This window comes from Zalophus californianus, chromosome 15 (assembly GCF_009762305.2).
Source record: "Zalophus californianus isolate mZalCal1 chromosome 15, mZalCal1.pri.v2, whole genome shotgun sequence".
NCBI lineage: Eukaryota > Metazoa > Chordata > Mammalia > Carnivora > Otariidae > Zalophus > Zalophus californianus.
The window spans coordinates 45,803,908-45,817,066 of NC_045609.1; the positions used below are offsets into that span (position 1 = coordinate 45,803,908).

At 37.0% G+C, this 13,159-nt stretch overlaps 1 protein-coding gene across 8 annotated transcripts in view; it reads left to right on the forward strand.

Annotated features, from left to right (window-relative positions):
- The window catches only part of SHLD2 (shieldin complex subunit 2), a 91,975-nt gene that overhangs the window by 51,926 nt on the left and 26,890 nt on the right, over positions 1–13,159 (forward strand). For 7 of the 8 annotated variants that reach the window (XM_027593085.2, XM_027593121.2, XM_035724118.1 and 4 more), the window contains 4 exons: positions 304–1,833; positions 5,520–5,627; positions 10,573–10,767; positions 10,929–11,063. In XM_027593085.2, coding sequence (XP_027448886.2) covers positions 309–1,833; positions 5,520–5,627; positions 10,573–10,767; positions 10,929–11,063 — 1,963 coding nt within the window. In that variant the 5' untranslated portion in view covers positions 304–308. The remainder of the gene's footprint in view (positions 1–303; positions 1,834–5,519; positions 5,628–10,572; positions 10,768–10,928; positions 11,064–13,159) is intronic. The other variant, XM_027593128.2, reaches the window with a different exon arrangement.

The window sequence follows — 13,159 nt, forward strand, 5'->3', positions numbered from 1 at the left end:
TTATTAAACGTCACTTGATGTTAGTATACTTAGCTTTATTTTTTTTTGTCTTTTTTTTAAGTATCTCATTTAATTTATTGAAAAGAGTCTGTATGTGAGGATTTTTGTGGCAGTTTTGATTTCTCCTTATGATTTCTTATATATTTTTGAATTTTGTAGTTAAGTGGAATACCAGTATAAATAACCTTTATTAATTATGTTTTTGATTCATAGTTTATACAACATTTGCTTTTGGCATATTATTAAGTTAATATCAATGTATAAAAAATCTAGTGACAAAATACTCATTTTAATTTTTTTCAGAAACTATGAGTGGAGAATCTCAAGTCCACATTTTTTGGGGTGCTCCAGTTGGTCCATTGAACATGACAGTATCACCAGAACCAACTTCTTTAATGTCTACCGAGAACCCTTGGAAAAAGATTCAGCTTTTATACCACCAACATTCTTTACATCTGAGGGATGAAAACTGCATGCATGAAACTCTTGAAGACAATTCAGTTCTAGAAGCTAATGGCCCTCTAGATTTTCCGAATGCTCACTTTTTAACAAACTCTATGGGTGAAACTGTTCATGTGAAAGAAGACTCTATAGATTGTATTTCTGAAACACAGACTGTAAAATCTCAGGAGAGTCCCCCTTTAGGAGTGAGAGAGAGAACCAGCTCCAATGTGCAAATATGTGGGTTTAAGGGCAAAGTTCAGCATTTAACGGAAGAAGAAAAGTTTCAAAATCTTCTCAGTGAAAATAAGAAAATTACAGATGAACAGCATAAAGATCAGTCAAATACATGTGGTGAGAACTTTCAGAAAAACTTCTTTCAGTTAGATCATAAGTGTGCAGCTACACTAGATTTGGTCTGTAGTATGGAAAAGATTAATGTAGGGCTGGGAGCAATTGAAACAAAGTGTGGGCCAACAGAGCATCATGAGGTACAAAACCAGGGTCTGGAGTTCTTTTCCTCTGACACAGAAGATAAGCCAAGGTCCGAAGCTGTTAGAAAGGTCACAGACCTTAAAATATCTACCAATACTGAATTTCTTACTATAATGACCTCCAGCCAGGTTGCTTTTTTATCTCAAAGGAAGTCTAAAGGACAGAATTTTATCAATAAAGGGCCTGTAAGCGAACCAAAGGCAAATCATAGGGAAATAAGAATACTTGAAGATAATTTGACTCAGCCTAATGATGACTTCGCAGGAGGATGTGAAAGTGGACAAAATCAAGCACATTCCCTTGAACTCTTTAGTCCTGTTTGTCCTGAAGCAAAAAGTAGTGACACTCACATGAAGTCTGAGAAAAGTCTCGAAGAAAATAGAGGATCTCAAGCTCTTTTCAATTTTGAAGACAAACTGCCACCCAGTGATGTATGTATCGAGTCATATAGCTCAGGAATGCTGTGTTCCCAACTAAATACCTTCCACAAAAGTTCTGTTAAAAGAAGTTGGATCTCTGAAGACAAGTTGGGCCATTCCAAAGCTCTGTCTAAAGTCCTCCAACCATCCAAGAAAATTAAGTTGGTCTCTGATGCAGGAGATCCTACTGCAACAATGGACCAGAGGAATGTGTCTAAATTTAAGGGGATTAAAAAAACATCATTAATACAAAATTGTGATTCTAAAAGTCAGAAGTATAGTTGTTTAGTCATGGTATTATCTCCATGTCATGTGAAAGAAATAAGTATAAAATCTGGACCAAATTCTGGCTCTAAAGTGCCTTTAGGAACAATTGTGGTAACGGACCAGTCAGGAATTAAGAAGAAGGTCTTTCTGTGGAGGGCTGCAGCATTTTGGGCACTTATAGTGTTTCCTGGAGATATAATTTTGCTCACAGGTAAGATCCATCATGGGGTAGTGGTAGCTTCAAGCTGTAGGCTTCCCTGACCTCCCACTTTTAGCCTTATACCCTTTGCCTCTGTGGGAGGCGGCATGATCGATCCCTTTCCCCTATCCAGGTTTGTCTCCTTACCATCGCCCAGTATCCCGTGTTCCTGCCATTTCTGGGCCTTTGCTCTAGCCCTTCTTAGTTCTGTCCCTCCTTGAGGGAGGCCTTGAAGAAGCCTTCCCTGATTGCTTCTCCGTTTCATTCACTATGTTAGCATTCAGGTCATATCATCAGGCTCTTTCTTTGTTTCCTTGTGGTTTTGGCTACATATATCTTATTTTTAAGTGTTTTCTTGAGCTATATTAGCAGTCTTATGATCAAAGGACAGCGTTTCTACTACTTAAACCCTAATGATGCTGTGCACATCACCTTCTTATTGAGGAACAGATAGAGAATTTCCATTGTGTTTTTAATTATTAAAATTACACTATCACATTTGGGAATATGGGAAGGAAAAACTGCTGATATTAAAGCAACCTTATATCACCTCCAGTAGAGTTTTGGAGTGTTACCTTCTAGTTATCTTCCCTCTGCTCCTTAAAATGTGTATACATACATATGTAATAGTTGATATTTATTGGGAACTTACTTTGTGTCCAACCCTGTTTTACGCTTCACATGTATATCAATTCATTGCAACAACTATATAAAGAAGGTACTGATTATTAGCCCATTTTTCACTTTGAGTAAATGGAGACCCAGAAAAGTAAAGCAGTGTACCCAGTTTCACACATCTAGGAAGTGGCAAAGCCAGGATCTCACCTAGACTCCAGAACCCATACTCTTACTATATAGTTGTAATCATAAAGAGCATCGAGTTTTTGTCCTGCTTCTTTCTGACATAAGACATCTAACATTTTTTTTTACATGTTCTTCATTAATTGAAAATAAATACACAGTATTAGAGCAGAGGCACCAATGATATTAAGGGTGAGTCCCAGACTGGGAGGAAGTTAATTAAGCTCAGTAACCTACCTAAAGAAAGAACGTGGTAGAGAAGAGGGGGTGAGCCTTAGAAGCTTAGAAAAAGAAGACATCAAGGCAGTCATTGGTGGTTCCTACCAAGTGGTTTGCTGGGGGACTGAGAGCCTTGCCTAATATTCCTTAGGTGCTTAGGTAAGAGTCTCAGGTGCATGCTCTCATAAAGAGATATGTGGGATTATAACCGACATGGTTAGCAGAGGCTCGTCCCACTGGCAACGTCATCTTATTTGTTGCTAAGTCAGTTCATATTGCTCCCTCTATTCTGATTCGGTGCTCACCAAGCAGCCCTTGGCTTACGATTTGGCTTCCCAGGTGTAAAGCTGCCTACATGAGAATCGGCTACAAATGCTGTTTCTGTGGTAATTAATGTCTCATTGTAAATTAAAAAATGGTGTTGTGTTTTTCGTTTGTCTCATTAACTTGTTTAATGGGAGCTTATGTTGCAGGGCTGAAATCTATTTTTGGGGTGCCGACAAAATCAGATTCCCAGATTATCAGGAGAGGACGGGGCCCTGGACCACGGTTATTTTACCAAGGCCATTACTGTCCCTGGGTGAGCCTCACAGGAAGACTTTTCCTGGCAGATGGAAACTCAAGCCTGCTATCCCTGTGTTTTTTCCTAGTGTCCATACAGTTGTTAGCAACTAGGTAACCTTCTATCAAGTGACTTGACTTGTTTACTTAGCCATTTTCCTATTATAGGATATTTAGATTATTTCTATGAGCACCTTTTAAAAAATTAGTTTTTTTTTTCTGTTTTGCCTTATTTCCTTAGTAAAAAAGTAATCTAATTCACCAATTTCTGAATAGGTTTCTTTTGTTTGAGACAGATGGAAACTTAATAGAAAAAAGTGAAATCTATACTTTTCCATTGTCCTAATTAAATACTGAAATTGTATTTACATAGAAATTTATGGGTAAAATCCCATTTTAATTAACAGCATCCAATTGTACATTATTATATCTCCACGTTGGATATTTCATACTGTCTACTGACATACACCCCCAAACTTAACGTGTTTCCACAGCAGATGTATCCCAGCTCACATTGTGTTCAGTGACATAGCTGACCTTTTGTCATTATACTTGTAGCAATATCATGAAGAGGTGCTGTAAGTAAGGACTGTCTAAGGGAGAGTGTTGGTCAGAGTTCAAAGAGGACCTGCCACTGAACTGTGGAAAACCACAGATTTTCAAGAACAAACAGGAGAGGCTCTAGGGCATATCAGTGAGAGGGAATCAGGAGAGCCAGGAGGCAAGGGCTGGGCCAAGAATTCTACTCCACCCTATCACTACTGATTAGCAAGTCACTAACCCAACCTAGGTTTTACAATCTAGTTTTCTGAAGCCTCTCCTTGAAATCTCTTACTTGTTTCTTTCTGAAGAGCAGGCATCCTGATGGTCAGATGATGAGAAGTCTAGAACGCTGTGCTTGCTGTTCCTGTCCAGGCAGTGGGGAGCTGCTGAATGCTTTTTAAACCAGTCAATGGATCGCATTAATGTTCTTGAGAAATCACTCATTAGCACGGGGGCGGAGGGGGGAGCGCGGGGTGACACATGGACTGAAGGTGGGAAGGGACCTGTTAGGAGAGAGGGGAATGTATGATATAAAACAGTATTGGCAGGGCCATGGGGAGACTTAAAAGGCAGAGCCAACGGGTGGGGGTTTGGAGACAAAGGTGGGGAAGGAGAGGTAGAAGTCCAGGGATGACTTCACATTTGAATTTACCTGGAGAGTTCCAGAGTGCCAATAAATGAGATGGGTCATATGAGAAGAAGAGCAGGTTTGAGCAATGCTGAGTTTGGGGAGCCAATGGAATATCCAGTCAGGAATGTCTGTTTTGCAGTTGTGGATAAATGGGTAAATGGGTTTGAAGCTGGGGAGAGGGTCTGGGTATCAATTTGGAAGTAAGTACTTGGAATACGTGCATCCTTGTTTATCCTTCTTATTATCTCAAAAATTTGCTGCTGTTAGGATATCTTTATACCTCTAGCATTTTATGCACTGATTATATCCTGCCTGGGATCAATATGTCTTTGTCTCTTACAGTTTTTGCTCTACTTGGAATTGTTTCTACCTGTTGGTATATTTAGTTCCACTCTCTGATTCTTCTCTAGGCATCTTAGATTATAGAGCTCTCCTATTGGAAAGTGTTCCTTACCTCCCAAATCCTTCACTTTTGACATCTGGAGATGAAGATTGCTTTTGAGGGAAAAAATAATTGAAGTCCTTTAAGAATGCCTTATATTCATATGTGTTTATAGCAGAAGGGGTAAATGCATACTAAATATTATTTGCTCTTCTAGGCACTACTGCTTTGGAACCATTACTTTGCTTCCTGGCTCTAAATGATTTGCTTTTAATTTCTCAAAATAGACATTAGAACATTTCTTTTACTTAAACAAAAGCCATTAAACCATTCTTTGTGGAGTAGTGAGCTTCCATACTGATATTGTTCAAATATACAGAAGCAATTTTGTTATTGCTATTTTATTATTTTGTGTCTTTAGGCAGATCATTTAACCCACTTGAACTTTAGTTGCCTGGCATGTGAGAGACATGCATAGTATTTTGCTATGATTGCTAAGTTAATTACGGTGTGAAGGAATTTATGACATGATCAGAAGAACTTTTTTTTTCTCCTTTCCAGATGTTACTGTTTATGAAGATCATTGGATTGGTGAGACAGTACTACAATCAACATTTACCAGTCAGTTATTAAATCTTGGGAGTTACTCATCTGTCCAGTCTGAAGAGTGTAAGACATATTTTAAATATAATAATTTCCTAGTATTTAAAGTATATACGCATATTAGAAAAAGCTACAGCAATGTGAGAATACATATGCACAAGGTTATTCAGGGAAGTGCTTATAATTGCAAGACACTGGGAAAAATCGGACTGCTCCTGCATAGCAGAACAACTGATTACATTGTGGTACATTTCCACAGTGAAATACTATGCAGCCGTGAAAAAGAATGAGAAAGAGCTCTGTGAACTGATAGGGAGTGATTTCCAGGATATACTGTTATGTGAAAAACACAAAGCTCAACAAAGCATACATAGCATGCTTTGTATAAGAAAGAGGGGAGTAATAAAATATATGTGTATCTCATTTGTGCAAAAAAAAAATGCAGGAAAGAAAACAGAAACTAAAGAGACGAGTTACCTACAGAGTGGGTGGGAAAAGGGACAGAAAGAAGGAGGGAATGGAAATAGGGTAGCATTGAGGGGGAGGGAGTAACACTTCTCTGAGTGGATCTTTTTGCGTAGCTTTGACTCACCGAGAATCACAGTGCTGCTTCCCAAATCCACAGTAAACCAAATGCAGTGGAGGGAGAAGCCCCAAAGAAATGCCACTAACAAATGAACGTGACCATATTACAAAGGAGGGTGGGGGAAGGTGAGATCAAACCTCAGTAACTGGATTCTGCAAGGCCAAGGACAAAAGGAGGGCATGGGTGCTGCAGTCTGATTAGTAGAAGTGCTTCTTAGAGGGGCGTGGGTTAGCAACAGCCTGGAAACTGGAAGCAACAAAATGTAAAAAGTCAATTTCCAATTTGGGGATTTCTTTAAAAGGTGTAAGTGTTATCCTTTGTTAGGAGTATTTGAAATTGCCGCATCTTGGAGAGCATATTTCCATGGAGCTAAATGAGTTGTAAGTAAAATTCACCATAGTTAATAGATGTTAATACAATAGAAGAGTAAGGAACGTTTTGAAATCATGAAAATAACATGGTATGCAAATATTTTGCAAGGGATCGGGGAGATAAATGTTGTAGGTAGAGTTGGTTTTAAGACTGATTTACATTCAAGTAAGGCTGATCTGTTTCAGTCATTTCAGAAAAATCTTAAGACCTAATTCTAGATGGAGAATATCACATGGAACCCCTGGGAAGCTTTAGGTTTTTTGTAGAACAAAGAGGAGAACCTTGAACTAGTTAGAGAACCTTTAAAGGTTACTTCAAATTCTTTCTTTTTATACTTATATAGGAATTTATATTGACCTGTTTTTCATAGGTTGGTAGCTAACATATATTCTAAGTCTTTTTAATTTGATTTAGGGGAATGGTTATCAGTTGGTACTTTGAGAATATTATAATTGTTTTTCTGAAAGAATAAATCAATTTGATTAGGTTTTTGTTTTTACAAGTACTTATAGCTCATGAAACATTCTTCTGATCAATATATTGTGCTTCTATTTATTTTTATTTATTTTTTTATCTATTGTGCTTTTAGAGAAGACGTCTGTTCTTTCCTCATTATAGTGAGGTATTACATGTGATAGGACATAAATTTATCTTAAGTATTATTAAATTGAAATGATTAAGTATATAAATCAAAGGTTAATACAATGTTTTCATGAAGTAGATGATTTTAATTGGAATCTAAGTAATTCCATATTTCTGTATTATAAATCAGGGATAAATAAATACTTGGATATCAGGGATCTTTGTATTTTCCATGGAAAGCTCCACATTATAGACAAAGAATGAAGCCCAGACAAGTTATGTACGAGTTCTCAGAACTCATTGTTGACAGAGTCAGAATTTGAACCCGTTTGAATGTTGATTCCACACGTGCTGGGAATATTGCCAAAGAGGGATCAGGAAGTCTGGTGGATGAATTGGAGCCCCGGATGGAGCTGCTTGGAGTTGGGTTTTGCTGTAATCTAACAGGTCTTATGTCTTCCTCTCTTGCACTCATCCCGCTTTCATGCCATCTGTCCTTTTCTCTTATGCTCCTTGCTTTGTTAGTGATACCACCTTTGCTTCATAAAAGTCATGGAGAAATGGAGTCATCTTAACTAGAATGAATTTCAGGTATCAGGTTCTAAAAACCTTAAAACATTTGTTTTTATCCATGCGCTGAGCAGTGCAAGGAATCTTGATGCCATCTTTCATCTTTTCTGTACCCTCTCCATCTCATTGTTTTTTGGAGTCCACCTCTGAACTGTTTCACAAATCTGTCACCCCTCGTCCCTTTATGCAGTCTTGCCTGGTTCCCAGCACTCATTGTCTCCTGCTGGATGGCCACTGGCCTCCTAAGTGTTCTTCCTACTCTCTCTTCTGTGAAAATTGATTCCTCCACATTAAGGGGTCTGTGAGCTTGGATGGGAAGGCATTACGTCTTTACTTTTTCTGATAGCTAACTGAAAATGAGTATCTGCTTCCAGTATGCATGAGGCAATAATCCACAGTAATATTAGCAGTACTTGGGGCTTGGTCACCAATGGAGAGCACATATATTTTCATATCACATATTATAGTTGTCGAAGATAACTTGAATATCATCTATGCCCGTCACTACTTTGAAATTACAGTAGTTATTACATACTCTATTATATATTGTTATTTAATGTACTAATGAGGCACAAATTATCTGTTGAAAAATATTTGATTGCTGTATTTCCATATAGTCGGTTTTGCAATCTTATTTTATACATTGAAAAATACTATTTTGTTATGAAAATGCTCTATAATTAGATAATGGTAGTAGTTGCACAACATTGTGAAATACTAAAAAACACTGAATCATACACTTTATTTAAAAAAATTTATTTTTAGGGTGTTATGCTGAGTGAAATAAGTCAATCAGAGAAAGACATGTATCATATGACCTCACTGATATGAGGAATTCTTAATCTCAGGAAACAAACTGATGGTTGCTAGAGTGGTGGGGGGTGGGAGGGATGGGGTGGCTGGGTGATAGACATTGGGGAGGGTATGTGCTATGGTGAGCACTGTGAATTGTGCAAGGCTGTTGAATCACAGATCTGTACCTCTGAAACAAATAATGCAATATATGTTAAGAAAAAAAAAGATAGCAGGAGGGGAAGAATGAAGGGGAGTAAATCGGAGGGGGAGACGAACCATGAGAGATGATGGACTCTGAAAAACAAACTGAAGGTTCTAGAAGGGAGGGGGGTAGGAGGAAGGGTTAGCCTGGTGATGGGTATTAAAGAGGGCACATTATGCATAGAGCACTGGGTGTTATGCACAAACAATGAATCATGGAACACTACATCAAAAACTAATGATGTAATGTATGGTGATTAACTTAACAATAAAAAAATTAAAGGAAAAAATAAAAAAAATTATTTTTATTTTTATTTTTTTAAGTAGGCTCCATGCCTAACATGGGGCTTAAACTCACAACCTTGAGATTTAGTGTTGTGTGCGCTACCAACTGAGCCAGCCAGATACCCCAAATTATACACTTTAAAAGGGTGAATTTTATATATGTGAATTATAGCTCAGTAAAACTTTTTTTTTAAAAAATACTATTCTGATACTCATATGCTTCATCAGACTACCAGAAGCATCTGTAATATGTAAGGGAGTACAGATCCCTTTCTCTTTACTTGGAAATATACCCTGTCCTCCATTTACTACCTAGAAAACTAGGACATTTTTTTCCAAAACCCAGCTCAAATATTCCTTCAATAAAGCCTCTTCCAACTTGCCTGGGCAGTTGTTTCTGTGTGTTCTTGGGAAGGCTTACATGTATCTGTTATACTCTAAGCCCAGTGTTTGTTACTGACTATCTCAAGGTTGATAAGTCCTTCAGTGTGAGTATCATGACAAGATACGTCTTTGTATCCCTAGCACCTGGCATAATGCCTGGTTCCTAGTGGATGGTCCCCTGATGAGTAAATGAATAATGAGGCTTTAGTGTAGCATAAGAAATACATTAGGATGAAAATGTTAATGGAAGGAAAGAAGAATCATTTGTTTTTTTCCTCCTGAAATCAGCAAATAGACCCAACCTTCTAAAAAAGTACTTAACTGCTTTTTGCTAAGATCTTATTTTGGTCAACAATCCACTATATATTCAAATATACCTCCCTTACCTTCAGGGAAATTAAAATGTAATCAGCAAGCCTCATCAATCTGTCCATTTGAAATGTGTGCATTTTATTGTATGTGAAGTATATCTCAAAAAATGAGAAAACATTGAAACAAATAATTAAAACATAGAGGAAAACATCTAAATGACACAAGGATCGAAGAACTAAACAACTAATCTAACCATCAGGAGAAATATTACAACGTAGCATATGCTCAAATGCCACATGAAAGCTGGAGAGAAAAGCTCTCTACGGGAAGAAGTCACTGGGAGCCACTCTATGGTGGTTGTTTTTCTGTGTAGTATTTGCATAGATAGAGGGGATGAAGCATTGCAGCCAGTGAGAGTGGTGAGGACCAAGGCTTGGAAGTGGGGAAGAGGAAAGCATGTTCAGGGAAGGAGTCATTAGGTGACTCAAGTGTATGGCAGGTGAGAAACATAAAAGTCTTGAGAAAGAATAGCAGTGGTTGGGATGGTCAGGGAAGGTGTGAGCAAATCAGACTGCAGGGATTAGGGGACTGATTGGGTAAAGCAGGGTAATGGAGGGGTCAACAGAAATAACTGAAATACTGGTCTTGGTTAATTGGTAGAAAAATGATATTATTAACAAAATAGAGAAGGGAACAGGGCAAGTTGTTTTGGAGATGGTAAATAATTCTAATTCCCTTGGTTAAAAATAGCAAGCTTATTTGTGCACCTAAGCATTTAAGAAAAAGTTACATATTTTTAGAAATGAGAGCATGTTTTCCATTTAATCACACTTTACAACATAAAATACATTTCTAAGAAAATATTGTTGTTAAAAAAATATAATTTTGCCATCTTTCATACATGTGTGTGTCTTTCTTTCTTAGACTCCAATATAGTTAATGATGTTGTACTTCGAGACTTACTGGCATATGTGTCTTCAAAACATTCCTATCTCAGGGATCTTCCTCAGAGGCAGCCCCAGAAAATGAACAGTATAGAATTTGTAGATTTGGAGCAGCTGCAGCCAGACGTATTGGTCCACGCAGTAGTAAGAGTTATTGATATCACTGTACTGACAGGTAAATATTGGGGCACCGTCTTGATTTTAGATTATAAAATAATTAAGATACCAGACTTTTGTAGTGTATCATTTGGTTATCACTATTATATTTATCATTGGACATTAAACTAAGGTGTCCTATGTGATAAAGTAATGCTGGCTGAAATATTTCTTTTCCAGAGGCATTATACAGTTATAGAGGACAGAAGCAAAGGAAAGTTATGTTAACAGTGGAACAGGTCCAAGGTCAACATTATGTGCTTGTATTATGGGGTCCTGGAGCAGCCTGGTACCCTCAACTTCAAAGGAAAAAAGGTAAATATACCAAAAAGCATTTAACCTATTTATAGTTAGGTAAATGATTAATGCTTATGAGCCGAAGATGAAGAGCATCTTAAGAGATTAAGATAGACTACATTCGAAATAGTAGGTGATCATAATTGAATATTCATCTTTGGATTTCTTCTGTTATGATTTTATACCTCCTGTAAGCAATTTCGTGATCTAAAAAGTCCTCTCTAATTAACAGAGGCAAAAGAAAAGTATCCATTTATTCCCAGGTTTACTACTTTACCTTTTTAGTGAAGATCTTATCTCTTTCAGGAAACGTTCTTTAAAAATTGAAATCTGGAGACACTTCTACAATTTTTGTCCAGCCAAAGTACTCTGATAAATAAACGTCTCTCTGGTTATAAGGCAGATGTTAGGGGAGCTGCATTAACCCTTTCAAGTCGCAGTGTTACTGTTTTGTAAATTAGTGTCTTCCAGGTTTTTATACCAGTTTTAAAAGTGTGGACTATTAGCCATCCATAGAATGTTCATGTTTAAAATATGACCCGTGACGCCATTTTTCTTTAAAGCATGAGTTACTAATAATTTATGATGAATTTAATTAAATGGCATTGATGTTTCAATAAAATAGTATAATATCTTGATTTCAGTATTATATTGTGAGATCCTTTTGTTGTAACAGTCAGAAATAGTTTAATTAGTGGCTTGTGAGTTATTTTATCCTGCTGAATTAATCCAGAGATTGGTTAGGTGTGTGACTCATTCTTTTTTACCTGAAAGAGTTAATGCCTCTTCCCCAAATTCTACCTACAAAATGGTTATCTAAGGATAGGATCTGTCACATTCTCTCTCTTAATCATTAATAGCCTATAACCAGGATTTGAGGTAAGTCTGACTTTTGACTTTTATGTTAGGATCAAACAATGGCAAATATTTGTTCAGTTGAGAAATCTGACAAACATGTGTCAGTGGTAGACTGACCATAGTTATTGACCACTATATCATAGCTGGGAACATGAGTCTAGTGCATGTGGAATAGAATGTAGGTCAAAGGTGCTATTCCATTTGCGAAGGAGATGTAGCAGACTGCTCCATGCTTACTATGAATATTCTTCTAAAAGTTGTAGTTATTTGGCTAATAGAAGAGACATTCTAGTTCTCTCTAGACAATTCTATGGTATTTAGGTTAATACTGGAAATTTGTGAATCCAGAAATTAAGATATAGTTGTTCTTTGTTCATTCATTCATTCAGCATACTTTTATAATCATCATTTTTAAGTTTTGACATCCACCTCAATACCTCAAAATTATTCTTTTCAAAATGGGAAAGTACCAATTTTGAAGGCTCATCTAAGTAAGTGATTCTACTTTCAGAAACTGTTAGCATTTTATCTATTCATTTAGTATTTCTTGAGGTGTTCTCTGTATTAACCTCCATACTGGGCACTGGTTTTCCTTGTTCCTGAAGATAACATTGAGATGATATAATCAGAAATGATCATCAAGTAGTCATTGTTGAATACTGGAGATCACAGAGTTGATGTTTTGGGGAGAAATAATAAATCCCCAATTCACATTCTTTCAAAATATGCATGGGAATTTGTAGCAAGGACTGATCACAGTTTAGGTCCTAATGAGGGTTGACTAGGGGCATACACTACACTTCTTAGGAATAATTGGGTACATAAAAGAAGCTATTCAGAACTAAATGCCATTCCAATGCAATATTCTGAAAGTATTTAACAGAAGTCTAATATTTTAAAAATATAACAAATTATAATAAAGTACTCTGTGACATTACTAATTAAGCACAGAGTAATGCAAATGATCCCAACGTTTGTAATTATACTTAATGCAAAATCATAGTTATGTCTGTATGGAGGTTTGAAATCTATTCACATCCTTAATTCATGATTCAAATATAGAAATGTATTAGAAATTGTCTCAATACCAGTCTCCTTCAGGCCTACTGGTCTAATCTGCACACGACTCCTTTCTGTTACTTGATTTTGCCAATCTTTTTCCTGCCTTGGGATCTTAAGTTTACATGTTTCCTCTGCCTAGAGTGCTCCCTCCTACAGGTCCCCGCATGGATGTCTCCTTCATTTCTCAGCTTCAA